The sequence below is a fragment of the Podarcis filfolensis genome (genome assembly GCF_964270895.1).
Source record: "Podarcis filfolensis genome assembly, chromosome: 9".
In the NCBI taxonomy this organism is placed as follows: domain Eukaryota; kingdom Metazoa; phylum Chordata; class Lepidosauria; order Squamata; family Lacertidae; genus Podarcis; species Podarcis filfolensis.
Window position 1 is genome coordinate 6,473,255 of NC_139610.1, and position 27,446 is coordinate 6,500,700.

The 27,446-nt window shown below is 46.5% G+C and overlaps 1 protein-coding gene across 5 annotated transcripts in view; it reads right to left on the reverse strand.

Annotated features, from left to right (window-relative positions):
- The window catches only part of CCDC33 (coiled-coil domain containing 33), a 154,606-nt gene that overhangs the window by 124,377 nt on the left and 2,783 nt on the right, over positions 1-27,446 (reverse strand). For all 5 annotated transcript variants that reach the window (XM_083630314.1, XM_083630315.1, XM_083630316.1 and 2 more), the window contains one exon: positions 16,032-16,189. In XM_083630314.1, the coding sequence (XP_083486440.1) occupies positions 16,032-16,189 (158 nt within the window). The remainder of the gene's footprint in view (positions 1-16,031; positions 16,190-27,446) is intronic.

The window sequence follows — 27,446 nt, forward strand, 5'->3', positions numbered from 1 at the left end:
CTCTACAATTCTATGATTCATCAAGCATGCCAAGGTTGAAGCCGTCAACAGAAGGCTGCCTTTGTGTGAATAATGAATGCCTTCCGAGACCAGCAGAACCTCTGAGCGGAAAAGCAACCCAGCTGCTGCATAAATTTGAACCCTATTCCTTCTGCAGCAGATAATGTGCTCAACTGCTCCTGGCGTCTCAAAAGCTCATTGTTCCCCAGATGCCCCAATTCCTCACAAACTCTGCTCCTCACTTCCAGGAGCACAACTGATGGCCGTGACAAATGGGAGATTTCATGGCAATCTGGTTCCTCAAGGAGAGAGGAAAACAATCATTAAGGGGTCCTTGAATTTCTTTCATCTGCTCTGACGTGGCTGAGCTAAAGTATTAAAACAAGGTTTGGAGGGGGACCTTTCATTTGCCCCTCCCCACCTCGGTCTTGCATGCCTCACCTCCAGGGGGGAGCAAGGGGGGTCTTGATACTCCATGCTCACTGATCAGTTGTACTGACATCAACATTTCTGCATGTCCTTGCAACATGCACAAGCAGCATTCGATGGCTGCATACCGAAGCAATAGAAATCGTTCGTATGCAAATCAAGATGTATAAGATGGTGTAAAAAGAACGGGAAATGCACTCAGGGTGGTACGTTTTTGAGATGACAAAGGCTCTCTCAGCTGCAAGCTTTGTTAGAAAGGATGTCAGGGAATTTAGGAGTAGAAATTGCCGACACGCTCGTATTCATCTCACGTCTGGAATGGAAATCAATCCAGCGAATACAATTGGTATTTACTGTTGTTGTGGTTGTCAGTCTGCAAATGGCAAACAATGGATTATGGCCACGTCCCCTACAGTGGCATCCCGTTTCCGTTGCACTGTAATGAAAGGGGTGGGATAACTTAATGGCAACATCATAATTACTTAAACAAGTTGCATGGTTTTGCCCCAACGGACAGCAAGATGAATAAAGTACTTTTCGGCAGACGATGAATGGCATCGGAACAAAAATAGGGCTGCAGGCAATGACTGCAGTGCAGAATGGAATAATAATAATAATAATAATAATAATAATAATAATAATAATAATTTATTATTTATACCCGCCCATCTGGCTGGGCTTCCCCAGCCACTCTGGGCGGCTTCAAAAAATAATAATACTGTAATACATCAAACATTAAAAGCTTCCCTAAACAGGGCTGCCTTCAGATGTCTTCTAAAAGTCTGGTAGTTGTTCTTCTCTTTGACATCTGGTGGGAGGGCGTTCCACAGGGAGGGTGCCACTACCAAGAAGGCCCTCTGCCTGGTTCCCTGTAACTTGGCTTCTCGCAGTGAGGGAACTGCCAGAAGGCCCTTGGCGCTGGACCTCAGTTTCTGGGTAGAGACGCTCCTTCAGATATACTGGACCAAGGCCGTTTAGGGCTTTAAAGGTTAGCACCAACACTTTGAATTGTGCTCGGAAACACAATAGAGGGCAATGCCTCCTTACACCCCTAATTGTTTTGACCAGTGACCAGAGAGCAGGACCTTTGAAGTGGAGCTCTTTGAGTGGGCACAGCAGACAACAAGAGGCTGCCCTTTAGGTAACTTAGTCCCAAGCCATTAAGGGCTTTAAAGATAAGCACCAGCATTTTCAGCTGGGCCCATAAATGCACTCAGAGCCAATATAAATGGTGTAGAATTGGTGTTACATGTCCTGATTCCCCCCCCCCCCCAATTTTGTAAACCACTTTGAGATTGGTTGGTTTTGTTATAAGAATTTTATGGTCATATATAAAAAAATTAAATGTTCATAACTGTGTATATAAACCACATGTCTGAAACCCCACAGATTAGGTCCTGAACAAATTGACCTCAAATATTTCTCTGCAAGGTCAAAGTGGGAAACCTCCCCATTGTCTCTTTCCTCACAAATCCTGTCTCAAGGGCACATTTAAGATATGAACAGAGTGTGAGCCTGTGACCCGTGACCTAGATTCAGGAAATAAGTAGTTATAATAGCAAAAGAGTGGCCAAAACCCATATAATGCAATCAGGTAACTTGCCAGACAAGAGATAAACAAATGCACTCAGATTTCTGTTGTAGACCACCTTTTCTGTGATGTAGTTATGATGTATCTGGGGGTGGTCTTGGACTCCAGGGCGGGCAATTTAAAATGTCTATATATGGGCTTGCGCACATGGCTCTGGGTCCTACTCCTTTCCTGCGTGTGATGGGAGCACCTTGTTGCAACCGTTAATAAAGATCAGGCTTACTAGCTGCCTTGCTTCTCAATATTCTCTGGTTGGCCTCTGTTATTTTCTCCTACTGATAGAGAACCTAAAAAGAAGACTCTATATGGGCTTTTGGGTACCCCATAAGGGAAAAAGAGTAGGGGTTTTTTCTTACATCAGTTTTTAAACGAACAAGCAGTGTATAAATTTCATGAAATAAAATAAATAAATAAATAAATAAATGAATGAATAAATGAATAAATAAATAAATAATAAACACTAGGGTGGCCACATTCTGCCCCATTTGAAGATTTCAAAGCAGATGCACATAAAGAGCATTACAGAAATCCTGCTTGGAGAACAATATTATATAAATATTATATAAATATAGTAAATAAGTATTTTAATGGCAAACGTAGCAAATGAATCATGTCCCCCAGTCTTTATATGTGTATCCCCCCTTTCTTATGTCACCGAAGCAGACACTGACCACGCCTACACCTGCTTAGACAGGTTCAGCAAGGCATGTTTTCAGTCCAGGCCCTGTGTTGGAAGTGATGGTGCACGGTAACCCCACAGAGGTGTAAAGTGGGAGCTCCTGCCCCCCCACAATTCCTCGTACACCCCACAGCTTTTGTTCCTCAAATAATAATTACCCTCCTCCACTGGCTACGACAAACATTTAGATAAGAAGTCATTAGGGCATTCCTCAGACGCTGAAGTCCCACAGACCCGGCAAGAGGAACAGAACTCATTTCTCATCTCAGCGAGCCATGAACAGATGCACAGAGCTGGCTTTCACAACCCACCAAATGCTGTTGAGACCGCTTGCATCAGCGATGAATAAAATTAGAGAGGAGCAGGAATTAAAAGGGACATAATGTAATTGAAAACCAGGAGCCTTTGGGGGGCAATATCTTGGCTTCAATTGTTACGGCTTTCACTTCTTCAGCACTTCCACGGGGGGCAGGAGGGGAGGAATGCATTGGACTGACCCTGACATCTCTTTTGCATCACCTCTGAAAGTCCTAAAAGAATGGCTGGACCAGTGTCCATGCTCAGAAATTTAGCTTTGACAAATTAAGCCCTTGCCTAAGGCTAGAGACACCACAGCAGTAAGAGAAATTGTCCTGAAAATGTCACCTCTGTGCACACATATTCACATGTTTATGTGTCTTTTTGTTTGATAGTAGAACGACTGGAGAATTCTGATCCAAACAGAAACAGGAGTGGAAATTGCCCATGTTCATTGATAACGTCCCATGCTTGAAATGGAAATCAATCCAGCTGCTAATGTTCAATATTCACTGTTGCTGTTGCTTTCAGTTCACAAATGGTACATAATTGATTTTACACACACACCATTTGCACTGGGTTTCCTTTGCAATGAAATTAATGGGGTGGAATAATATAATTCATGACATAACATCCTTGCTACAGTGGACAGCAAGACCAAGTGTTTGGCAGAAGACAGATTGCAGCAGAATGGAAACAGTGCTGTATGAATATATGACGAATTAAAAAAACTATTTAAACTTAACATCAAAGAAAGACCGGAGATTTTCCTTCTAGGAATATTACCAACAGAAATAAAGCAAAACACAAGACCACTGTTTACGTACTCAATTACGGCTGCAAGAATACTCGTAGCCAGAAGTTGGAAATGTGAAACAATACCAACAGTAATAGATTGGCAAACACTCATGGTAGAGTATTTTCACTTAGCAAAGCTGACTGGAAAAGTTAGGGGAGCCCTAAATCAAAAAGTATATAGAGAATGGACATTATTCAAGGAGTATATAAGATCACACTGTAAAAATGAAACTACCCTGGCAGAATTGAATTATACTTGTGTATAATAAATAATTGGAAAAATATCTTAGAAGAATATGCAGAAAAAGCTATAAAATAAACTGTGCAGTAAAATCAAGATATTAGAAAAAGTACAATGAGAATGATTGGAAGTTTTTGTTCTAGAAGACATTATTGGTCAAGATATGATAATGCAACCAATATTCTTTAATTTTAATGTTAATCTTCTTTGCTTTTTATTTTTATTCTTGTTATTCCTTTTTCATTTCCGTGTGAAATTCTGTTGTAACTATTTGTAGTATATTTGTATGATAGTATTTTAAATCAATAAAGATATACCGTATTTTTTGCTCTATAAGACTCACTTTTCCCTCCTAAAAAGTAAGGGGAAATGTGTGTGCGTCTTATGGAGCGAATGCAGGCCGCGCAGCTATCCCAGAAGCCAGGAGAGCAAGAGGAATTGCTGCTTTCACTGCGCAGCGATCCCTCTTGCTGTTCTGGTTTTGAGATTCAGAATATTTTTTTTCTTGTTTTCCTCCTCCAAAAACTAGGCGCGTCTTGTGGTCTGGTGCGTCTTATAGAGCGAAAAATATGGTATTCTAAAAAGAAAAAGGGGAAAAAAAGGAAACCGTGCTGTATGCAACAAATACCAGACAGAATGTAAAATCAGAAGAGCCTGCTGAATCAGTCCAGTGGCCCACCTAGTCCAGCATTCTGTTCTCACAGTGGCCAACCAGATGTCCCAGCAGAAAACCTGAAAGCAGGACCTGCCTCCTGTGGGAGTGAGTTCCATAGTTCAATTCCATGCTGCGTGAAGAAGGACTTATTTTTATCTGTCTTGAATCTTCCGACATTCAGCTTCATGGGATACCCACATTTTCTAGCGTAATGGGGGGGGACTTTTCTCTGTCCACTTTCTCCACATCAGGCATAATCTTATAAATGTCTATCACGTTGCCTCTTCCTCGCCTTTCTCTAAACAAAACAGTCCCAAATGCTGCAACCTTCTTTCACAGAGCAGTCACTCCAACCCTGGATCATTTTGGCTGCTCTTTCTGAACTTTCTCCAACTCTTGTTGTTGTTTAGTCGTGTCCGACTCTTCGTGACCCCCTGGACCAGAGCACGCCAGGCACTCCTGTCTTCACTGCCTCCCACAGTTTGGTGAAACTCATGCTGGTAGCTTCAAGAACACCGTCCAGCCATCTCGTCCTCTGTCGTCCCCTTCTCCTTGTGCCCTCCATCTTTCCCAACATCAGGGTCTTTCCCAGGGAGTCTTCTCTTCTCATGAGGTAGCCAAAGTCTTGGAGCCTCAGCTTCAGGATCTGTCCTTCCAATGAGCAGCACTCAGGGTGGATTTCCTTAAGAATGGAGAGGTTTGATCTTCTTGCAGTCCATGGGACTCTCAAGAGTCTCCTCCAGCACCATAATTCAAAAGCATCAATTCTTCGGCAATCAGCCTTCTTTATGGTCCAGCTCTCACTTCCATACATCACTACTGGGAAAACCATAGCTTTTACTATACAGACCTTTGTTGGCAAAGTGATGTCTCTGCTTTTTAAGATGCTGTCTAGGTTTGTCATTGCTTTTCTCCCAAGAAGCAGGCGTCTTTTAATTTTGTGGCTGCTGCCACCATCTGCAGTGATCATGGAGCCCAAGAAAGTAAAATCTCTCACTGCCTCCATTTCTTCCCCTTCTATTTGCCAGAAGGTGATGGGACCAGTGGCCATGCTTTTTGATATTCAAATGGTTTCTATTGGCTCTTTAATTGCGCTCATCTGCTGTGTTTATTCCTTTAATATTAGGGTTTTGTTTTTGTTTTTTAAACAAATGCTTTTGGGGATTCACAGTTAGTGTTTTACTGGGGGCTCCTCGCCCCATTAAAGGTGGTATTTGTTTTGTTTGTTTGTTTGTTTTTTAAAAAAACCAAACACCTCACATTTCAAAAGGAGCTATTTCGATACAAGGGGGGAAGTGCCATTCATGTGCAAATTAGCCTTTGATTGACAACGTGCCCAAGCCTCCCTCTCATTTGTACCTTTTGCTAATTCACATTGCATAATGGATTCAGCTTTCCCTCTGCCTAGCAACAGCCTCATTAGGGCCTCTTCTTAGGCCAAGGTTTGCCTGGATCTCAACACTGCCCAGTCCCCTTTACGCCACTCTCAGAAATCAAGGCGGCATTCCTGCAAACAATAGCCTATATATCTTTCTGCCTCAGTTCTCCTCACCATGGCTACTCAGACACCTGGTGCACGGGGCAGGTCTAATTTGTGAGATATGCAAATATCCTCCACCCACAGTTGCTCCTGTTTGTCAATTTGTCAATATTGGTCAAAAACTGTCATTGTTATTGCCAATATGCCAATTTAGGAACCGAATGGACTTGATCTCCTGACCACCCATTGGACTTTAATTTCTCTTGATATCTTCTGGTTGCATGATACGTTGGTCTATGGAATCACACTTTGTGAGATATTATATGTTGAATTGTGTTTGAAATAGAAGTTACACAGTCAAAAACAGCCTGTTACATTGTGTGTGTTGTTACCAGGATTGTATTTATGTAACCTAAGGTTTAGTAGTGTTTTGCATGTCATAGCATCAGAACACCAAAAGGGTCTGCTGGATCAGGCCATTCCATTGATCTGGTACAGCAGGACTTTAAGCATCTGACTTCCTAACCAGGGTATTGTGGGTTTTGGGGGGCAGCCTAGATGATGCTCTGCGTCCCTTCCAATCTTTGTGGGTCCTATACCCAGGGAGGATTAGAATCTGAAGTAGGATTCTATTGCTAAACTGGTCGGGCAAGTCTCTTTGTAGGCCAATGACCGTAGGTGGTCCTCATCAGCTAAGTGTCCTCCTCAGCACCCCAAAAGAAGGAGCCAGGCTACAGGAGCTGCAACTAAGTGATAGGACCCTCCATGCTAGCGATGGGCCTTTCCTCCACCTAGCTGCTAGGTAGGAGAATGAAAGCCAGTGTGGTGTTTGAGGGCTGAGCTGGAAGCAAGACAAGGAGAAGCAAGATCTGTTGGGGTGTTAATGCTGTGGTCCCTCCAACTTATGCTTGGGTTGTATAGATGTGTGAAATAACAATAATAATAATTTATTTATACCCCGCCCACTCTGGGCGGCTTCCAACAGAATATTAAAATACAGTAGTGTAAAACCATGTACAGTGTTACCTCGGGTTACAGACGCTTCAGGTTACATACACTTCAGGTTACAGACTCTGCTAACCCAGAAATAGTGCTTCGGGTTAAGAACTTTGCTTCAGGATGAGAACAGAAATCGTGCTCCGGCAGCGCGGCGGCGGCAGGAGGCCCCATTAGCTAAAGTGGTGCTTCAGGTTAAGAACAGTTTCAGGTTAAGAAAGGACCTCCGGAACGAATTAAGTACTTAACCTGAGGTACCACTGTATCCTAAATACACCACATTCTGAGCTTCATTCCAAGGATACTGAACCCTGCATAAGCGCTGAAACCACTGGAACTGCTCACCACTCAGAGGTTGGGGTGCATGAAACACCAGTGTTAGCGGTGGGATTGCATTTCCCGTAGGAGGAAATGTGAGCCCCTACATCCTCTGAGAAATCCATCTCTCCTAAAGAGACTCCACTGTCCTTCATTCCAAGGAAACTGAACTCTGGGCAAGCGCAGGAACCCGTAGACTCTCTCCCCACTTGGAGATTGGGGTGGCATGTAACACAGGCATGCCTTGTGGCCACATGAGGGATCTTGGTTTGGTGCGGAAGACGCTGGACTAGATCAGCCTCTTGCGGATTCTGATCTAAGAGCTCTGACCTCTTAAGACCACGGCAGGCAGCAGCCTGAATCACAGCAATTTCATCTCACTTTCAACTGGGTCTTTGGCACAGCAAATGCACGGACGGCTCCTCCTAGACTGTGTGTGTTGTTGAGGCTTGGAGAGGGGAGGGCCAATAATGGGGGGGCGGGGTGGAGAATGAGCTCTAAAGCATTCTTGGTTTTAATCTCACACATTGTTGCTTTCTCCCTGCTTTGAATGTCACGCCTGCCTCCAGGCGGGTCCAGGGTTGAGAAAGACTCCCTGCCTTTTCACCCAGGCATTTCCTGTGATTCGTGTTCAAATGTTTTCCCAGTACGGCTTCAGACAGAAATGCCAGAACAATATAAATGGTAAAATATGGAGACGCAAAGGGTGTGGAAAAGATGGAGTGATGGCCCATAGACGCCACCCCCACCCACAGCTCAGTGGCAGAGCATTTGTCTTGCAAGCAGACACCTCCAGCATCTCCAGGTATCGTCCACACTGAGCAACATGGACCAGTGGCCTGACTCGCTATAAGGCAGCTTCCTGTTGTTGTTGTTGTTTAGTCGTTTAGTCGTGTCCGACTCTTCATGACCCCCTGGACCAGAGCACGCCAGGCACTCCTGTCTTCCACTGCCTCCCGCAGTTTGGTCAAACTCATGTTGGTAGCTTCGAGAACACTGTCCAACCATCTCGTCCTCTGCTGTCCCCTTCTCCTTGTGCCCTCCATCTTTCCCAGCATCAGGGTCTTTTCCAGGGAGTCTTCTCTTCTCATGAGGTGGCCAAAGTCTTGGAGCCTCAGCTTCAGGATCTGTCCTTCCAGTGAGCACTCGGGGCTGATTTCCTTCAGAATGGATAGGTCTGATCTTCTTGCAGTCCATGGGACTCTCAAGAGTCTCCTCCAGCACCATAATTCAAAAGCATCAATTCTTCGGCGGCCAGCCTTCTTTATGGTCCAGCTCTCACTTCCATACATCACTACTGGGAAAACCATAGCTTTAACTATACGGACCTTTGTTGGCAAGGTGATGTCTCTACTTTTTAAGATGCTTCCTTTTTAGGGCAGCTTCCTAGGATCCTGAAAAAGCACCTTTCTTCCAGGACCCAGAGATGCACAACGGCTCAGTGTTGTAACACTAGAATTCGAGGACATCTGATAAAGCTGAAGATTGGAAGAGCCATGAGAGGTAAAAGAAGTCCTTCTTCAAGCAGCACATAGTTAAACTGTGGAACTCCCTCCCACAGGAGGCGGTGAAGGCTACCAACCTAGATGGTCTTGAAAGAGGATGGGGCAACCATGAAGAAAAAGGCTATGCATGGCCAAGATGGCTGTGCTCTGCCTCCAATGGTCAAGAGGCGGCTGTGCTTCTGAATACCAGTGGCTGGAAGCCACAGGAGGAGAGAAGGCTCTTGTGCTTGAATCCTGCTTGCGGGCAACTGGTCTAGTGACAACAGGGTGCTGGAACAGGGAGCCATTGGCCTGATCCACCAGGTTCTTCTTAGGTTCTTATCCCCAACCCTTAATCCAAATATTGCAGCAGCCATTCAAAAGCCGCCTTCTGGTGATGAAACCAGTCGTGAGCCACTTGCACCAAGGAGCAGTCCGTATTCTCCCAAGATCTGCATTTGACCATGAAAAGTCTTTGCATCCATCCATCTTGTGAGCGGGTGGAAAACACAAAGGCCCAAGAGACCAGTGTTTTCCAGGGTAACAAATTTTGGCTCCAGCAGAAGCATCTCCAGGAGAGAAAACTAATGGAGGAAGGAACTTGCCTTCTCTCACCTCCTCCCTGGCTCATGGCAAAGCCCACGGAGGGGAACATTTGGGCTTAATTACAACATCAAGGGATCTTCTGGAGAGGAGAGGTTGGGCAGGGGAAGGGCTGGGGGAAATGTGTGCGTTCTGAGTCAGCTGGGGGGCGACCACCCTATCTCCTTTCAATTATTACTGGCAAAAGAAGCTGGTCACAGCCCCATACTGTAGTCTGAAATCCTCACAGAACCATACCCAACTGCTATCCTTAAAAAGTTTCAACAGCCTGTGGAGGCTGCTCCATTTGGATGAATGGGGAGGTTCCCGCCACCCCCAGTGTGACTTCAACCAGCCCCCCTCCTGCCTGCCTGCCTTCTTACTTAGAAGCAGACCAGGCAGTGGCCCTGCCTCTCAGCTCCCTCCTCTTCCTCCCTAGGCTCAGTGGTGTCTCCTTAGAAAAGGGGGTGGCCTCTCCTTCCTTGGAGGTTTTTAAGCAGAGGTCGGATGCAGTGACGGATCTTGGAGTCTCAAATTTCAGTGACGTCCCCAAGGCTTTGCCCAGTGTAACCAAACCAGTTGTGCTCCCCTAAATCTGACTTTGTCTGATGGGCCACTTCCTTCTCCTCCTCCTCCTCCTCCTCTTCTTCTTCTTTGGTGATCACTCGTAGCCGAGTAAGATTGTCTTCCATAAACACGGTCCATAAACAGTGAGTCCGTAAGTGACTGTGGAGGCCAATTCTGGACCCACACGTCCTTCCACAGTGGGGACATTGGTTCCCGTGCAGGAGCTGATCACGGTGTGGATTTGCCAAGCGTGCCCCCCTTGCATTCTGAGTTCGAGTGTCTTCAAAGTCCACGACGCCTTTGGTAAAGTCTGTTCTCCAACTGGAGCGCTCACAGGCTAGTGTTTCTCAGTTGTCAGTGTTTATACTACATTTTTTTAGATTTGCCTTGAGAGAGTCTTCAAACCTCTTTTGTTGACCACCAAGCATTACGTTTTCCATTTTTAAGTTCAGAATAGAGTAGTTGCTTTGGAAGACGATAATCAGGCATCCAAACAACATGACCAGTCCAACAAAGTTGATGTTTAAGAATCATTGCTTCAACATTGGTGATCTTTGCTTCATCCATTACACTGATGTTAGTTCGCCTGTCTTCCCAAGTGATGTGTAATATTTTTCAGAGACACCGTTGATGGAATCTTTTGAGAAGTCGGAGTGGGACACATATAACAGATTTGTTAGCTGCGTTTCCTGCCTTGCAGGGGGTTGGACTAGATGACCCTTGGGATCCCTTCCAACTTGACTGTATGACTTAATACTCAGAAGATAGGGACGCGGGTGGCGCTGTGGGTTAAACCACAGAGCCTAGGGCTTGCAGATCAGAAGATTGGCGGTTCGAATCCCCGTGACGGGGTGAGTTCCCGTTGCTCGGTCCCTGCTCCTGCCAACCTAGCAGTTCAAAAGCACGTCAAAGTGCAAGTAGATAAATAGGTACCGCTCCAGCGGGAAGGTAAATGGCATTTCTGTGCACTGCTCTGGTTCGCCAGAAGCGGCTTAGTCATGCTGGCCACATGACCCAGAAGCTGTACACTGGCTCCCTCGGCCAATAAAGCGAGATGAGCGCCGCAACCCCAGAGTCAGCCATGACTGGACCTAATGGTCAGGGGTCCCTTTACCTTTACTCAAAAGATAACAGGGGTCCTCCTTTTGCTTTTCCTTCTGTACTTGCCTTTCACAGGCATCTTGTTCTTTTCAGCTATGCTTCAATTTGCATGGGTGAGATTTGTGTGGTGGAGTGTGGTATATTTGTAAACATTTTATCAACACTGTTTAATAAATACATTTTAAAAAATGCCCAGCTTTCCAATCTTCTTATAATCTGGGGAGGGCAATGTATCCACAAGCATGTCTTTCAGCTTATTTGCATGGAGTTCTATTATGCAGGGGAAAAAACCTTATAAACAGCTCTGGGTGGGCAGGGGCTTGTAGGGCGAGCTTGGTGTGCGCACGGAGAAAACCCTGCCAATCAACAATGGGCACCTGTGACTGGCAGCCCCTTCCCTTCCCCCAACATGGCTTGGCAGCTTGATCCTGCCCTGGAGAAACATGCTGCTCTTGGGGTCCTCTCCCTCCCATCAGAACTAATTTATAGAAAACCTCAGCAGAAATGGGCAGCAAATCAGCAAGCAGATCTATATCTGGAAATGGGCCAACCTTTGCTTGGAATAATCCATGCACATTGTCAAGTTGAAGGGGTACAATTTGGTCATCTTAGACTACGGATTAGGGAGAGGGAAAAGAATTTGATTGGGTTTGCCTTCAGAATTCACCCTTTCCAAAACAATACTCAAAGCAAAGCACAGCCAGATCGGCACTCTTCCAGATTTTGCAAGGCAAAAGTAAAGTCTACAAATGATATGCTTGTGCGAGGGCAAAGGGTACATCAAAAGCAGATAGCTGTGAAAGCAGCATACATTCAAAAATGCATTCTATTGGGAGAAATTGCTTTGCAGGAAAACAGCTCTATATGTTAAGGGGAAATTGCACCCAAAATGTGTATATTAGTAGAAATGCACTGTAAATTCCTGATAGACTTCCCACAAAGTCTGATGTGGAGAACTGTAAAAATGAAGAACCAAGAGAAACGAAAGCTGACAGATTTGCCTATCCCTGCTCTGGGTTTAATGCATTTTAGAAAGCAAAGTCTGTCTTGCTCCATTCATTTAAATATGCAGTAAGACAGCCCTGCTGTGTTTGGGGCCCTTTTGCTCATTCTGGACTCTGGACATCTGCCCAAAAGTCCGACTCTAGTGCTGCCACAAATCTTTTTCCCAGAGAGGAGAAACGCAGTTACTGTACTGTTCAGGATCCATTGGGTTATAACCTACGAGATTGCCTTATGCCGTATATGCCCGCTTGATCGCTTCGAACAGTAGAACTGGCACAGTTAACAGGTGCCACTTAATACCCCCACCACATTTGTAAGAAATATCTAGTGTGGCAGCGCCTACACTTTGGAACTCCCTCCCGATTGACACCAGCTAAGACACCTGCTAAAAACATTCCTTTTTAGATAAGCCTATCCAGATAGCAGGGGACGTGGGTGGCACTGTGGGTTAAACCACAGAGCCTAGGACTTGCTGATCAAAAGGTTGGCGGTTCGAATCTCTGCGATGGAGTGAGCTCCCGTTGCTCAGTCCCAGCTCCTGCCAACCTAGCAGTTTGAAAGCACGTCAAAGTGCAAGTAGATAAATACCATAGGTACCGCTCCGGCGGGAAGGTAAATGGCGTTTCTGTGCACTGCTCTGGTTCGCCAGAAGCGGCTTAGTCATGCTGGCCACATGACCCGGAAGCTGTACGCCGGCTCCCTTGGCCAGTAAAGCGAGATGAGTGCCGCAACCCCAGAGTTGGAACAACTGGACCTAATGGTCGGGGTCCCTTTACCTTCACCTTTACCCAGATGCTTAGAAAGTTGATGCAAGTTTTATTTGCTGACAGCAGCAAGAATGATCATAGCTAGGAAATAGGAAAAGCAAGGAGGATTTCAAATAGAAGAATGGTATAAAGAAGTGTGGGATATAGCAATTAATGATAAATTAACGTGTGCTATCAAAGTAAGAAGGGAAATATGGAAGAGAAATGACTTTGAGGAAATATGGACGGTATTTGTGGTAATTGTATTGTTAAAACAGAAAGGGGTCATGCCATCTGAAGAAGGGTAATTTTTTTGGAAAGTTGGATAATTATAATAAATAATGGTCTTGGGGTGGGTGCAAATTTCTATTTGTATTCTTATTACTCTGTTAAAAAAGAAAATTTATTTTAAAAAGGAAAGTTGATGCAAGTTTTAATCTGTTTTTAGTCTGAAATTTTAACTTTCTGGAAGTCTAAAATTATTGTTAATTTTTCTTGTTGGTGATTTTATTGCTTTCTCTTTTTTGTAAACCACTTTGAGGGTTTTTTCTTTTTTTACAATCAAGTGGTATATAAATTTTATGAAATAGAAATGTAAGTACATTGAGTGAGTAGGGCTAGCAGATATCCTGCTATTGACACCTCTTGTTAGGCCAGCTCTTATTTATTCCCACCCCATTCATTCAGAAAAGGGTTAAGAACTCTGGTGCAGATGATCAACTGAGCGGGGGAATGCAACTTGTGGATCATTTTATTTAAACAAATAAAATAATACGATCCCAGATTTATTTTAAAGCTGACATGTTCGTAGAGCATACAGAGCCACATAGTGGTTGGCCTTTAATTCTTAATAGCCTCTTTTAAATGCAGGGTTAAGGTCCAGAAATGCAAACTGCAACTGTCAGGAGCTCAGCACCAAATGCAAAATTCTGTGTTTGCAAGGTTTGGTGTTGGAATTATGGAATATGCACAGCTGTGCCTCCCAGTGCCGAGACCTGGGATTCAGGGATGCTGAACCAACGTTCCTTCCCCAAACATCAAACCTTGTTTGCCAAGACACTAAGCACACCGGGAGCACCTTTGCTTCCCTTGGAGGAGGGAGATTCTATATTCCAGGCCTCTTTTATAATAATAAAAAACCCTGCTCATGATTCAGACACTCAGAATTCAAAACAACTCAGTGATGCCCTTTCAATTAGTCTGCCATACCAAAGTCAGAGGCCTTTAATTGAGTCCCAGGATGCATCTATTATACACAAGGCTGGATAACTCAGGGCGTCAAGATGCAGCTCTGTTTTATTTATTCCATTCAAAGTTTAAAATGCTGGAAGCGCTGCCTTGGTCTCTCACCCACCAACTGTAGAAGATATCACAAGCCTGTGGTGAAGGATGCAATCACCTACAGAAGTAAATATTTGAATTCAAAGAGTAGAGCGGGTGTAGTGGTTTGTGTGTCACAATTGCTTCTATTCCTTCCGCCTTCTTCAACAGTTTATTTACGAGCGGGAACTGCAGCAAGATGTTGCAGCCATGCCCTATTCCAAGGTACTCCATTTCATTTCCCCTCTGACCCAGTCTCCTCTCCCTCCCCTCCAGCCTGCTGTTGCCTCACTCTTGTACACAGGTGGTGCCATTGGGGCTACATAAGCAATGGCATTCATACAAAGGTTCTCCACTCCTGACATAGGTCTTCTGTGGAGCAGTACACTCCTCACCCAGGGAACCTTTCCTGTGACCAGTGCTTTTTTTCGGGGGGGCGGCGCAGGGGGACGTGTACCCCTAAACATTTTGCGTCACTCCTGTCAGGAGCTCATCCTACACTCAAGTAGGACCCTGGCAGAGACACATGCCCGATTGGCATGTTCTCTCCCTCCTGGTCGATCGTTCGGGAGCTTCAAAAGCGTTCTTCTGCCTGAACATCACAGTGACCGATGCCAACTGACACCGGCACACTTAGGGATCTGCAGAGTTTGCGCATCATGCACATGACAGACCTCAGCAATGCAGCATTTTGGCTAATCTACTTTATTTACATATAAACACACACGGAGCACTGCAACATGGCTCCCTCTCTCTCTAGCATCAGACAGCAAAGAGAAAAAACAAAGGACAATAGTCCCACTTCATGGAACACAGTAACACAAACATCCTGTCTCCGTCACTTCCCACTCTGTGGAGTCAAATCATACACCGTTATGTGATAGACAACAATCCTATGACTGAGGTCACGGAGCAGGAATTCTAACAGCCCTAGCCGACCGACCGATGGACCGACATGCCAGCTGTCTTCAGTAGCAGCGCAGACTGGAGCTCCGTCATTCTCCACGCCAGTGCCCGGGGAGGGGAGTCTGGGGCGACCATGGTGGAGGCGACGGTGCTGTTCCCCTTCTTCCTCTTGCTGGGCTAGAGACAGCCAGTGAGTGCTTGCCCCTCCTCGCTCAAGCCAACCCAGTCGCCGCCATTGCCGGGGGCCTACCCGTCCTCTCAGCGCTGCCTCAAGTCCGTCGTCTGGGGTTGGGGGGGAAGGGGGCAAGGAGCAGCCAAAATGAGAGTACAGTGGTGCCTCGGAAGACGAAAAGAATCCGTTCCGCGAGTCTCTTCGTCTTGCGGTTTTTTCGTCTTGCGAAGCAAGCCCATTAGCGGCTTAGCGGCTTAGCGCTATTAGCGGCTTAGCGGGCTTAGCGGATCAGCTGTTAAGCGGCTTAGCGATCAGCTGTTAAGCGGCTTAGCGGCTTAGCAGATCAGCTGATAAGCGGCTTAGCGGCTTGGGAAAAAGGGGGAGAAAAGGAAAAAAACCCCGCAGGAACTCGCAAGACATTTTCGTCTTGCGAAGCAAGCCCATAGGAAATTCGTTTTGCGAAGCACCTCCAAAACGGAAAACCCTTTCGTCTAGCAGGTTTTCCGTCTTGTGAGGCATTCGTCTTGCGGGGCACCACTGTACCCCTAAACATTTTTTTTTAGAAAAAAGGCACTGCCTGTGACCGTGACACGTCTCCCCAAATTGACACAATCTCCTTGCACTCAAGAAAACAGCAAAAGATAGAGTCAGAAAAGATACTCACACGATGACATAGGGATTGGGTACGTTGCCCTTCTTGGTCGAGGGAAGATTGCTGGCCCCATGCAGCGTGACCTCAATGGATTCCATCTCAGGATTAGCCAAGTGCAAGGCGTTGGGTCTGGAAGTTGGCGTTCCTGGCTCTGCAGGATCCTCCTTCACCTGTCCAGGGGAAGCAGAAGAAACACCAACTCAGCAGAACTGAGGTTTGTCCAACGACATCCACTGCAGAATGTGGCAGCAAAGCGGCTGGTAGTTAAACTCTGGAACTCAGATTGGAGAACTGGGCCCAAACTAACAGAATGAATTTCAATAGGAACAAATGTAAGGTTCTGTACTTAAAGAGGAATAACCAGCTGCACAAATATAAGATGGGGGACACCTGGCTTGCCAGCGGTATGTGTGAAAAGCATCTAGGGGTCTTAATGGACCACAAGCTTAACATGAGTCCAGTGGTGGAGCAAGCCATTTGGGTGCCTGGGGCAGCCTGGGGGAGCCTCCTCCCACTCAGCCACCCTACAGCTGAGGGGGAGGCAACGGGCAGACTGTTTGGGGCAGTGCGGAGGCTGCGGGCACTCAAGCCACTGTGTCACTCCCAGGAGAGACGTGTGGCTTGGGCGTGCTGCAGCCCCGCGGCGAGTGCTGCCCACCATTTTGTCACCCCCCTCAGTGGTGACACCCAGGGCGGACCGCGCCCACCGCACCCCCCCTTGCTACGCCCCTGCATGACTCAACAGTGTGATGCAGCAGCGAAAAAAAAGTGAATGCAATTTTGGGCTGCATCAACAAAAGTATAGTGTCCAGATCAAGGGAGGTAAAAGTACCATTCTATTCTGCCTCGGTCAGACCACGCTTGGAATACTGTGTCCAGTTCTGGGCACCAAAATTTAAGAAGGATGTTGACAAGTTGGAACATGTGCAGAGGAGGGCAACCAAGGTGTTCAAGGGCCTGGAAACGAAGCCTGATGAGGAATGGAAAAGATAAAAAGTCTCCTTTTTACCAGGCTCCACATACCCAATGCCCTCATGCACCACTCGGACAGAAAAAAGGTTTGCCATCCAGGCTTTTGACTGCTAATAACATGTGGCTTTTGGAGCCAATTCTGGTTGGAAATTAGGGTGTAAAGGATGTGTTGAATGCATTAATGGCTCAATCCTGCTTCATCTTAAGACCTGCTTTGGCAACAAAACCCCTAAAGGGCCTCTGAGCTAATATACCAGAGGACGGCAGAAGCAAGAGTTAAATCTCTGGCCTCCTTGACTTGCAAATGAAAGGCAGCAGAAGACCCTTTCAATCATCTTTTCATTAGCACCTCATCTGGCTTCATCGACAAGCAACATCCCAAGAGCCTTGCAAAGCCTTCCTCCTCTAATTCAAAGAGCCAGAAGTTCTTTGGAGCACGCAGAGATGCCACCTGCACCCCCACCAATCAAAACCTTGCAGGTTGGCGGGGGAGGAGGAGAGGAGAGAGAAAGGTTGTTACACACCTCAGCGGATGCAAGGCTCAAGTGATAATAAGGGCAAAGAAATCTGGGGAGAGGTCCCTTTGGTGGAGGCATTTTAAGAACATAATGAGGGTCTGCTGGATCAGGCCAAGGACCCATCTAGCCCAGCATCCTGTTCTCATTGTCTGCCTGAACACTTGCCTGTGGGAAACCCACAACCAAGACACAAGCACAAGAGTTCTCTCTGCTCCTGTGGTTTCCAGCAACTAGTATTCAGAAACATTCCTGCCTCCAACTATGGAAACTGTGAAAGCAGTGGAGGACTGCCTGGTCCTGAATGTCCATTCTGGACTCACAGCAGTCCATGGAGGCGCAGGTCAATTCTGTGTCCAGGGCAGCTGTCTACCAGCTCCATCTGGTACGCAGGCTGAGACCCTACCTGCCCATGGACTGTCTGGCCAGAGTGGCACATGCTCTGGTTATCTCTCGCTTGGACTACTGTAATGCACTCTATGTGGGGCTACCTTTGAAGGTGACCCGGAAACTACAACTAATCCAGAATGTGGCAGCTAGACTGGTTACTGGGAGTGGCCGCCGAGACCATATAACACCAGTCTTGAAAGACCTACACTGGCTTCCAGTACGTTTCTTTTTTTTTTTAAATGATATTTATTAGAATTTCAGAAAGAGTTACAAAAGTAAAGTAAAAAAAAAAATAGAAAAAAGAAACAGAAAATACAAAATACAGAAAAAATAGAAACAATTAAAAATAAATCCATCTTTCCATGTCTTGCCTTTCATTTACTTATTTCCCTGACCTCCTCACACCTCCCTTTTTTGTATTCCAGTTCAAATGGTTAATTCAGCAAATCCTTTCCCTCTTTGTTTTTATCTTAATTCTTTATCTTAATATATTATAGCTTTACATTTTCACCTATTAACAATCCATTTTTACATACTCCTTTATAACATTGCTGCTAAAACCACTTAATTTCATTCCGACATCATTTTAACATTCATTAATTTTACAATGTTTCTGCAAATAGTCTTTAAATTTCTTCCAATCTTCTTCCACCGACTCTTCTCCCTGGTCTCGGATTCTGCCAGTCATTTCCGCCAATTCCATATAGTCTATCACCTTCATCTGCCATTCTTCCAGGGTGGGTAGATCTTGTGTCTTCCAATACTTTGCAATGAGTATTCTTGCTGCCGTTGTAGCATACATAAAGAAAGTTCTATCCTTCTTTAACACCAATTGGCCGACCATGCCCAGGAGAAAGTACGTTTCCAAGCACAATTCAAAGTGTTGGTGCTGACCTTTAAACTCCGAGGGCCCAAGGGGTCTTTGGCCCCTCCCAATAAAATATCTGGACACGGGTGGCGCTGTGGGTTAAACCACAGAGCCTAGGACTTGCAGATCAGACAGTCGGTGGTTCGAATCCCCACAACAGGGTGAGCTCCCATTGCTCAGTCCCTGCTCCTGTCCACCTAGCAGTTTGAAAGCACGTTAAAGTGCAAGTAGATAAATAGGTACTGCTCTGGCAGGAAGGTAAACGGTGTTCCGTGCGCTGCTCTGGTTCGCCAGAAGCGGCTTAGTCATGCTGGCCACACGACCCAGAAGCTGTACGCCGGCTCCCTTGGTCAATAAAGCGAGATGAGTACCGCAACCCCAGAATCAGCCACGACTGGACCTAACGGTCAGGGGTCCCTTTACCTTTACCTTTAATAAAATATCTGACGGTGCCACCGCCCCCTCCCCCAGTTGATGGGCATTGCCATTCAAATGGTGTGTGTGCAACGTGTCATGTGTTTGATTATGCAGGGTAGGGCTTACCTGACTCCCCCATATTTCTTTGACGTTGGCACCTCTGCCCCCCTCCACTAGCATTTGAGCCTTGGTAGCTGCCCAGTGATGCAGATCCCTAATGTCTGCTCTGCTGCTTGACTTCACCAAGGCAAAACTCAAATACTTGCCTAAGATCCAAGACAAAGCGCCGCTTTGTCTGGGGCTACAGTGCGGGTAATGAGCAGGCTAGTCCACGGAGGGCATTCTCGACTCTACAGAAAAGGCCCTTTAGGTTCTGCTTTATTTCATTTGACCAGTTCAGCAATGTCTTAATGCAATTAACTCTGCCCTCCGGGACACAAGAAAGAGGGCTGCTCTCTTTTACAATGAGCCTGGAATGTCCCCCCCCCCCCCCGTTAAGAGGAAAGAAAGAAAAGCACATGTCACATATCACAAACGTGATCTTGCCAACGAATGAACCCCAAGGCCGCACTGCCGGTGCCAGCCTGGCTTAGGAAAACAAGCATCCCTCAGCAACTTGGTGCATCTGCCTGCCCATCTGCAAGTAGCATGCAAGAACAACCGAACCGTGACAGCTCACAGAGCGGGGCGGCTACCTTTGCCAGGCGAAACAGGAACAGGCCCTGAACCCCCAACCTACTGTGCAAAAGCAAGTGTCCTGAACCTCAGGACATACCCAGAGGTAAGTCCTAATAGTGCCCTAAAAGGGGCAACCCTGGAGAGTAGTCAGATAGTCCAAATGGTCAAATGTCAGTCCCGGTGTAATAATAATAATAATAATAATAATAATAATAATAATAATAATAATATATTTATACCCCGCCCATCTGGCTGGGTTTCCCCAGCCACTCTGGGTGACTTCCAACCGAATATTAAAAATAATACAGCATCAGACATTAAAAACTTCCCTAAACAGGGAATCCTGTTGTCTTCAGCTGTCTTTTAAAAGTAAAATAGTTGTGTATTGCCTTGACATCTGCTGGGAGGGCATTCCACCGGGCAGGCGCCACTACTGAGAAGGCCCTCTGCCTGGTTCCCTGTAATTAGGCTTCTCACAGTGAGGGAACCGCCAAAAGGCCCTTGAAGCTGGACCTCAGTGTCCAGGCTGGACGATGGGGGTGGAAACACTTCTATTTTCAATGGAGATATGTTGGAGGGTATGGAGTTATCCGACTCCTGAGCCACCTGAAAGCAATCCTGTATAGGGAAGGTTTTTTTAAATGTTTAATGTTTTATTATGTTTTTATATATGTTGGAAGCCGCCCAGAGTGGCTGGGGCAACCCAGTCAGATGTGTGGGGTATAAATAGTAAAATGATCATTATGGAATGGGACGTCCCTATTTTCATCGAATAAATGTTGGAGGGTATGCAAGGTGAGGTTCCTGCCTCTGGTTGGAGCACCTGGACTTTGCGGATTCACTTCCACCTGGAGCTGGATTGGGTGGCTCCTGTGGACCAATCAGACAGTCCCAGAGTCACCCTCCAGTAGTCCAGTGGCTGACCAGATGCCTGTGGGAAGCCCAGAAGCAGGATTTGAGTACAAGAGCAACTCACCACTCCTGAGGTTTCAAGCAACTGAGATTCAGAAGCATTTCTGTCTCAGACCGTAGAGGCAGGACATGGGTAGTAGCCATCCATAGCCCTCTCTTCCAAGAATTTGTCTAATCCTCTTTAAAAGCCATCCAAGTAGGTGGCCGTCACTGCCTCTTGGTTGGAGTGAGTTCCACAGTTTAACTGTGTGTCCTTTCTTTAAAGGTAAAGGTAAAGGACCCTGATAGTCAGTGGCGTAGCGTGGGTTGTCAGCACCCGGGGCAAGGTAAGTAATTTGCGCCCCCTAACCCGTGGATTTGCGCCCCCTAACCTGTGGATTTGCGCCCCCTAACCCTAACCCCCAGATGTTGCGCCCGGTGCGGCCGGCACCCCCTGCACCCCTCACGCTACGCCACTGCTGATAGTTAAGTCCAGTCGCGAACGACTCTGGGGTTATGGCGCTCATCTCGCTTTACTGGCCAAGGGAGCTGACGTTTGTCCGCAGTTTTTCTGGGTCATGTGACCAGCATGGCTAAGCCGCTCTTCTGGCGAACCAGAGCAGCGCACGGAAACGCCATTTACCTTCCCGCCGGAGCGATACCTATTTATCTACTTGCACTTTGACGTGCTTTCGAACTGCTAGGTTGGCAGGAGCAGGGACCGAGCAACGGGAGCTCACCCCATCGTAGGGATTCAAACCGCTGACCTTCTGATCGGCAAGCCCTAGGCTTGGTGGCTTAGTCCTGAATCTTCCAACATTCAGCTTCATTGACTGTCTATGAGTTTTAGTGTTATGAGTATATAGTGCCCTGATATTTTATGAGATGGTGGCTTATATCTATATTATCCACCCACCCATCCATCCTTTTATAAATGAATAAAATGCGAAATGAATTTCTTGCCCAATCCCTACAGCCTGAGTAGGCATGTATGAGATTGCAAGCCCTGGCCTCACTGCTCTCCTCCTTGGTGCTTGTTCCTTATTCCTTTGTAAATTCTTACTAGTTACTTCATTCTTGAACAAAGCTTGCTGAGAACTCCAGTGAGTCACTAGGGGAGGCCGTCGGTTTCCAGGATGTTGGATCATCCGCACCAGCTGTCCCGTAACAACCATTATTCCAAGTTCTGTGATTAATAGCTATGTGGTTTTTAAAAAATGTCTGAGATCCTATTTGTGTTGGGAAGTGGGGAATAAATAAAAGATAAAAAGAAAAATAGCAATTCCCAGAATTGAAATGTGCAGAGGAGTGCTATTGGGTAAGGAACACAGAAATATTAAAGGTGGACCAGTGGGGAGGGAGAGAGACCTAAAATGGACAATTAACATTGCGACACTGTGAGCTCATCGACACGTCCCACTGCTTTCCCAAGGGAAAACCCACCATTTACCACTGAATTGGACCAAACGTCAATCGGTTTTTCTGCGGATTGATGTCTCTTTTGATTCAGTGGTAAACAGTGTGCTTCCCCAGGGAAATCTGCAAGCCAAATGAAAAACTGCTCAGACCCGTGCCTGAAAAGCATGGAAGAAGTGGAAAATCTCCCGGAGCCAAGGACAAGTGGAAGTCTGGATGAGCCCTGGGCGAGAGCTGGTAAAGTCAACGCTCTATTTCACAGAAGTCTGCAAAAGGAGGCTTTGCTACATTTCCTCCTAAGTCAGTGGTTCCCAAAGTGGGGGGCAGAATAATCTGCGAGGGGGGCACTAAGAGGCAAGGGGGCAGCAGTGGAGCACTGGAGGTGTAAACGACTATCAGGTTTTGAAAAGCTGGCATCGCTGGATCTTGCTCATCTGCCTTTGTGAATTAGTTAAACTAAACCATTTGAACTGGGTTTTAGAAAAATGTCTGAATTGGCAATATGTCAAGGAAAACCCGGATGTATGGCAAAGCAATGGAAAAAGCAGCAGAAACAGCTCCAAAAGCTTAAAATCACTATTTTTGGGGAGTGAGTTAAACCACAGAGCCTAGGGCCTGCTGATCAAAAGGTCGGCGGTTCGAATCCCCGCAATGGGGTGAGCTCCCGTTGCTCAGTCCCAGCTCCTGCCCACCTAGCAGTTTGAAAGCATGAAGTGCAAGTAGATAAATAGGTACCGCTCCGGCAGGAAGGTAAACGGCATTTCCATGTGCTGCTCTGGTTCGCCAGAAGCGGCTTAGTCATGCTGGCCACATGACCCGGAAGCTGTACGCTGGCTCCCTTGGCCAGTAAAGCGAGATGAGCGCCACAACCCCAGAGTCGTCCGCCACTGGACCTAATGATCAGGGGTCCCTTTACCTTTACCTTTACCTTCCAAGTCACAGTCTAACACTCTAGCACTGTCTAGCACTGACTCTCCAAAAGCCAGTAGGCATCTAATTGAAGCCGAAGGTTAGAAGGTTCAAGGCAGACAAAAGAAAATACTTTTTCACACAACACATAGTTCAGCTAGTGAACTCCCTCCCACAGGGGGAAGCAATGACCACTGACCGAGATGGCTTTAAAAGAGTGTTATAGATTCAGGGAGGAGGAGAGGGTTCTCAGCGGCTGCTGGCCAGGTTGGCTCTCCTCTGCCTCCACAGTCGAGGGCAGCAATGCTTCTGAATGTCAGTTGGTGGAAAGGATGGAGAGGGGAGCTCTTGTGTTTATGTTCTGCATGTAGGTTCCCCAAGGGCACTGGTGGAGGAAGAGGGGGCAGGGAGAATGCACTGCCACCGGCAGCGCGATCCCAGTGGGGTGCCATCGTGACTGCCTCCCCGCCTGCACCGGACGCCACGCCCCCACAGGCGGCGCGGCATGCCCCAGCGGGCGGCGCGCCATACCCCCAGGATGCGCACCAGCCATGCCCTGCCTGCTCTCTGCCCCCTGGGGCTGGAGCATGAAGCTCCTCCACTGCCCAAAAGGGCATCTGCTTGGCTACTGTGAGAACAGGATGATGACCTAGATGGGCCATTGGTCTGATCCAGCAGGCTGTTCTTATGTCTTTATGCTAATTATTATTATTATTATTATTATTATTAATAATAATAATAATTTATTCATTTATTTATATCCCTCCCTCCCCAGCCGAAGCCGGGCTCAGAGCAGCTAACAATAGTAAAAGTAACACAGTTTACATAGAATCACAATCAATTAATTAAAATACATTCTAAAATCAATTCATTCTAAAATGAATTCAGAATAAAATTAATGGCAACCATTGGGCTAGAGTTCTGTGAGGATTACCAAAGGAGGGGGTCAGGCTGTGCCCTGGCCAAAGGCCAGGCGGAACAGCTCCGTCTTGCAGGCCCTGCGGAAAGATGTCAAGTCCCGCAGGGCCCTAGTCTCTTGTGACAGAGCATTCCACCAGATTGGGGCCACGACCGAAAAAGCCCTGGCTGTGGTTGAGGCCAGCCTAACCTCCCTGTGGCCCAGGATCTCCAAGATGTTTTTGTTTGAAGACTGTAAGGTCCTCCGTGGGACATACCAGGAGAGGCGGTCCTGTAGATACGAGGGTCCTAGGATGTATACAAGGGCTTCCAACCTCCACAACAATTACAGAATTTGCACACCGATTGGCGAAGGCCCTAGCCTAAGCTGGCTTGACATGGAGTATCCTGCGCCTTCTGCCATGTGCTGCTGTCTGAGCTCACTCTCCTCTTCCACATGCTGACATTATCCAGCGCCCCCCACCCCTCACTTTGTCAGCCATGCTTCCCGCTCCTCCCCTCTCCCTCTCCCCTGTCATCCTGGCAGCCAGTCTGGGCCTGTGCTATTCCCACCGGGCCTCTTGAGGGCTGAGCAAAGAAAACGAGAGGTTAAGTGCAAAGCTCCCCTCTCCCGAATGCCGTAATCATCCTGTGATGGGAATCAAAGTGAAAGTAATCACATGAGGCAACAGCCTGTGACGAACGGCTTTTTGGCTACAGATCTGGGCTGGCGGCAAGCAGAGACATCTCCCAGGGATGAATGGGAGCGTCGGGGCTATTGGCGTCTGCTAGCCACAGTGGCTCTGCTCTGGCTCCACAGATGAAGGCAGTGATGGTTCCAAATGGGGATTGCAGGCGCTCAGGTCCTTCACCTGCCTAGCCTCCAACATACCTCAGGTGCAAATACATGGTACCTCGGGCTAAGTACTTAATTTGTTCCGGAGGAGAGAAAACATTATGAAAATGATATATAGGTGGTACATAACCCCAGTCAAGCTTGCAAAGATTTACCATTTGCCTGACAATAAATGTTGGAAATGTAAAGAAACTGAAGGTACATTTTTTCATCTTTGGTGGACTTGCCCGAAGATCAAGGTATTCTGGGAAATGATCTATAATGAACTTAAAAAGGTATTTAAATATACTTTCCCCAAGAAACCAGAGGCCTTTCTCTTGGGTATTGTCGGCCAAGGGGTGTTAAAGACGGATATAACTTTCTTTATGTATGCTACAACAGCAGCTAGAATACTCATTGCGAAGTACTGGAAGACGCAAGAGCTACCCACACTGGAAGAATGGCAGATGAAGGTGATAGACTACATGGGTTTGGCAGAAATGACGAGCAGAATCCGAAACCAGGGAAGAGAAGCAGCGCAAGAAGAATGGAAAAAATTTAAAGACTATTTAAAGAAATATTACAAAATTAATGAAAGTTAGAATGATGCTGGACTGGAAAGTAAATGGTTACTATTAGCTATGGTTAAGACAAGGAGAATAAGGAAGACTAGTCTAAATTTAAATTAAAATAAGGGAAGATTTGCTGAACAATCGATAAGAATTTGGAATACAGAAAAGGGAGGCATGAGGAAGTCGGGGAAGAAAGGTATAAGAAATTAGGATATGAAATGATACATGGTTTTTTTTGTTCTGTTTTTGTCTTTGTATGTTTATGTATGTTGTGTTTATATGGAAAAAATAAAAATATTATAAAAAAAATAATAATAATTTGTTCCGGAGGTCCGTTCTTAACCTGAAACTGTCCTTAACCTGAAGCACCACATTAGCTAATGGGGCCTCCTGCTGCTGCCGCGCCGCCAGAGCACGATTTCTGTTCTCATCCTGAAGCAAAGTTCTTAACCTGAAGCACTATTTCTGGGTTAGCGGAGTCTGTAACCTGAAGCGTCTGTAACCTGAAGCGTATGTAACCCGAGGTACCACTGTAGGGACATTCTATTCCACATCAGTATCACTGCTTGAGCATTTCCTCCTGCTCAGGTACAAAAGTTATTAGAGGAAACATGGGGAAACTATAGTATTTTAAGCACAGAAATTTTTGAATTCATGTATTGCATTGAAGGAAGGCTGGCGGGGGGGGGGAACCCCAAATCAATAAATACAACTAATTATATATGTGTGTTTGTGTGTGGAGACTATGCAAGGTCATCATGCATTTAGGAGTATTTTGGAAGCACGTTAACTTTGAACAACATCTATCGTTGAGATTGTACAGGTGTGTGGTATGGGGTATTCCAATGTTTATTTAGGGATGCGGGTGGTGCTGTGGGTTAAACCACAGAGCCTAGGACTTGCTGATCAGAAGGTCAGTGGCTCAAATGCCCGTGACGGGGTGAGCTCCTGTTGCTCGGTCCCAGCTCCTCCCAACCTAGCAGTTCGAAAGCACATCAGAGTGCAAGTAGATAAATAGGTACCACTCCGGCGGGAAGGTAAACAGTGTTTCCGTGCGCTGCTCTGGTTCGCCAGAAGTGGCTTAGTCATACTGGCCGCAACCTCAGAGTCGTTCGTGACTGGACCAAACGGTCAGGGGTCCTTTACCTTTACCTTAATGTTTATTTTGGGGTCCAGGGTCTTTTGAGTTCTGGAATACATAAACTCCCCCCCTTTTATGTATTTCAAACTTCAGAGAAAATCAGGAATGTGTAAGCAACTTCAGCATCCTGGTGCTGTGGTGAATTCTGGATGGATCAGTTACAAAGATCCCGCCCCCTCACACAAGCCCCCCCCTTCCCTAGCTGCCCCAGGACTCCCCTTCTTGGAATAGATCAATGTCTTTTTCTCATCCATGTGAGAAGCCAGGCAGGAAAGGGCTTTGGATGACTTTTGCTCAGGAGGACTCCTCCCCATCTCCCTGAATCCCCTTCCTCTCTAGGAATCTATTCCCGTTCATTTTAAGCCATAGAAAGAGCCAAGCTGCAGGATCAGATCTCCCTGCATCTCTCTCAAAGCAGGAGCCAAATACGAAACCCCCAACCACCTCACACACTAAGGAACAACAGTTCAGAAACACTTCAGGTTCCTAAATGAAACTGGCAGTGAAAGACAAGATAGCTATATGAAGAAACTGGGCAGGGACCTAAGATGTCTGGGGGCAAAGCAGACCCTCCCCGTTGTGCACAATGTTGCTGAGCGGCTTGTAAGAGCATGCAAATGAGAACCCAAAGTAGGTTGCTGCTTCTCTCTTTCCCTGGCCAGAAGATGGAAGGAGCAGTGAATGAAAACATGGAGAAAGATTTGAGGGTGGTTTGGAGGGGGGCAGCAGCTGGCATTTGGGAATTGGGACTCTGCATGACAAAGGGCTCCAATACTTGGGCCACCTCATGAGAAGAGAAGACTCCCCGGAAAAGACCCTGATGTTGGTAAAGATGGAGGGCACAAGGAGAAGGGGAGGACAGAGGACAAGATGGTTGGGACAATGTTCTCAAAGCTACCAACATGAGTTTGACCAAACTGCGGGAG